The 2,558-nt window shown below is 43.3% G+C and overlaps 1 protein-coding gene across 1 annotated transcript; it reads left to right on the forward strand.

Moving 5' to 3' along the window:
• The first annotated feature begins 1,131 nt into the window (after positions 1-1,131).
• On the forward strand, positions 1,132-1,734 carry LOC101529203 (keratin-associated protein 13-2-like). Its single transcript, XM_004588636.4, has one exon. The coding sequence runs from the start codon at positions 1,192-1,194 to the stop codon at positions 1,732-1,734; it is 543 nt and encodes a 180-aa protein (XP_004588693.1). The 5' UTR covers positions 1,132-1,191.
• The last annotated feature ends 824 nt before the right edge of the window (positions 1,735-2,558 follow it).

Here is a 2,558-nt window from a genome sequence, read left to right on the forward strand (position 1 = left end):
ACCCTGGGGGCCCTGGCACTCATTTTAAAGACCTAGCTGGATTTCTAAGCCCTGGGAAGTGAACCTGAAGATAGAAGATCTCTCCCCTCTCTTCCTGTGTCTCTCCCTTACTTCCTGTAATTCTGTTTTTCAAATGAATAAATAAATCTTTCAAAAAATGGAATCTTCTTATAAGTGTCATGTTTATTTTTTCCTCTATAACCCTAGTCTATGGAAGATTCTCTCTCTCTCTCTCTCTCTCTCTCTCTCTCTCTCTTTCTCTCTCGGTCTCTTTCTGTCTCTTTCTGTTTTCAATTGACTTTGTTGTTTTTGACAGATGATGAGGGAAAGAAAAACAGAAAAATATTATCTGTTGGTTCACCCTCCAAATAACTTCAACACCCAAGTGTTGACCAAGCTGTGTTCAGGCCCTGAAATTCAGGTTGGAACCTTCATGTGAGCTTCAAGGACCCACGTATCTGGGTTGTCACTTGTTGTCTCCTAGGTATACATTAATATGAAATTGAATCCCAGTCAGACCCTGGACATGAACCTGCAGAATCTGGTATATGATATGTGCATCTCAAGCAGCATTTAGCTTCTGCACCGAATGCGCCTCTCCCCTTCCTTAAGATAGTCCATTGGCAGGAACACCCAGGATGGTGGATGGTGTTATATTCCTAAATTCTGAGCTCAGAGTGGGAGTAAAAGGTTTAACCAACAATTTAGTGAAACTACGGGACATAGTACTTGGAGAAACTCAGGATAATGTGCTTGTGAACAAAAGGACAAATCATTAAAGAAAAAAATACTTTAGCTGCTCCTGATAAATTAACAGATGAAAATAGAGTTTGTTTAATTTCATTTAGTTGGATAAAGATTGGTGTACACCTGCGTGTAAAGAGGAAGGATATTAAAAAAATGTGATAACTTACAATCTTGAAGGTCAAACCACCATGCATTCCACAGGATGAGAACTGAGTGGCTTCCTCCTGAGTGTACCAGAGTGATTAAAGTACAATTAAGTATCTGAAGATGTGATAAGCTAACCTGAAGCAACAGCCTGGAGAGGCCTTCTATTATAGAAGGTGAGCAATGCGAAGGGACACACCCAGGTCGAAGAGTATAAAAACCCAAGTGTCCAGGCTATGGCATTCAAACTCAGAGCAGCTTCTCCACTGCCTCCCAGCTGAATTCACATCTCCGCTCATCATGTCCTACAACTGCTTTTCTGGAAATATGTCTTCCCATTCACTTGGGGGTCAACCTCGTACCTCCTGTGGCTCTTCCTGTCCCAGCAACCTGGTCTACATCTCAAAGCCCCAATCTGCCAGCATCTGCCAGCTGAGCTCGCCTCTCTCCGGTGGCTGCCTGGAGTCCAGCTGTGAGCCTGCCAGCTGTCAGGCATCCTATGTGGTGCCCAGCGCCTGTCAAACATCCTGCTATCAACCAAGAACCTCCGCACTTTGCCAGGCGACTTACACTGGATCCCGGGGCTTTGGGTCCAGCAGCTGTTGCTCACAAGGCTTTGGATCTAGAAGTTCCTGTTCTCTGGGTTGTGGATCAAGGAGCTTCTACTCCTCTGGCTGTGGATCCAGTGGCTTCAGACCTCTGAATTACGGAGTCCATGGCTGTTCTTCCTTGGGCTATGGATCTGGAACCTTCCGTCCAACATACCTGGCTTCTGGGAGCTGCCAATCTCCTTGTTACAGACCAACCTATGCATCATCCTACTGTAGGCCATCTTGCTACTGAATTTCCAGATCCTTTAAGCAAAATGTCACCATATCTGCTTAGAATGCAGTTCTGGCTACACCCTGTCACTGGCTCTTCTTTTCTTTAGCATAAAGCACTGGCTGACAACTTAGTTCTTTCAGATCGTAAAATTAGTGAAAGGCTGTATCTAGAGTCAAATTTCTATATCTAGAGACAATTGCTTCATTCACTCTTGAATTCTTACAAAATGTGTGAAAGTTCAGTTGTGTCTGACCTAATAAATGCACTTGCTCTTACATCCAGTATTTTGTCGTTATTCATAATTGTTTTTCAAAGTTGGAGTTGTGATCTGTCCTGGAGGGTCCCAATTCTGAGCCATTTACTTTGGAAATCTATTTCCCTAGGACGTGGCATCCAATGTGGTAAATGGGAAGCAAGCTACTTGCAGGATTGGTTTATTTTGCGATCTTTGTTTTTGAAAATGGCCAGCTTCTCACCATGTCCTCACACAGCCAATGGGTGTGGGTGCCTGTCTCTGGAAATGTATTCAGATTCTTTGGTCTTGGACACACGTAGTGTTCTCCAGAATTAGAACTTGGGGATACAGAGTCTGTTTGGAGACCAAGAAGCTGCCTAGAGAGTGTGCCTAGAGTGTCAGGGCCTATAATTCCATTTTCTAGCTTCCAAGGACTTGGAGTTCTTTGAAGGATTCCTCTGTGGGGAGACCTTACAGAGTGGAAAAAGCTGAATTACTTAGAGTCTCTCTCAGGAGTGGAGATCTTAAATGTATCTGGATTACTTATAATGCCTAATGCAATGCAAGCTTATGTAAATTATAATTTTAATTTTATTGTTTAGGGAAT

The sequence above is a fragment of the Ochotona princeps genome, chromosome 3, assembly GCF_030435755.1.
Source record: "Ochotona princeps isolate mOchPri1 chromosome 3, mOchPri1.hap1, whole genome shotgun sequence".
Lineage (NCBI taxonomy): Eukaryota > Metazoa > Chordata > Mammalia > Lagomorpha > Ochotonidae > Ochotona > Ochotona princeps.

Excerpts from the sequence above, each read along its gene's own strand:
- LOC101529203 (XM_004588636.4), top strand. The coding sequence starts at position 1,192 with ATGTCCTACAACTGCTTTTCTGGAAATATGTCTTCCCATTCACTTGGG.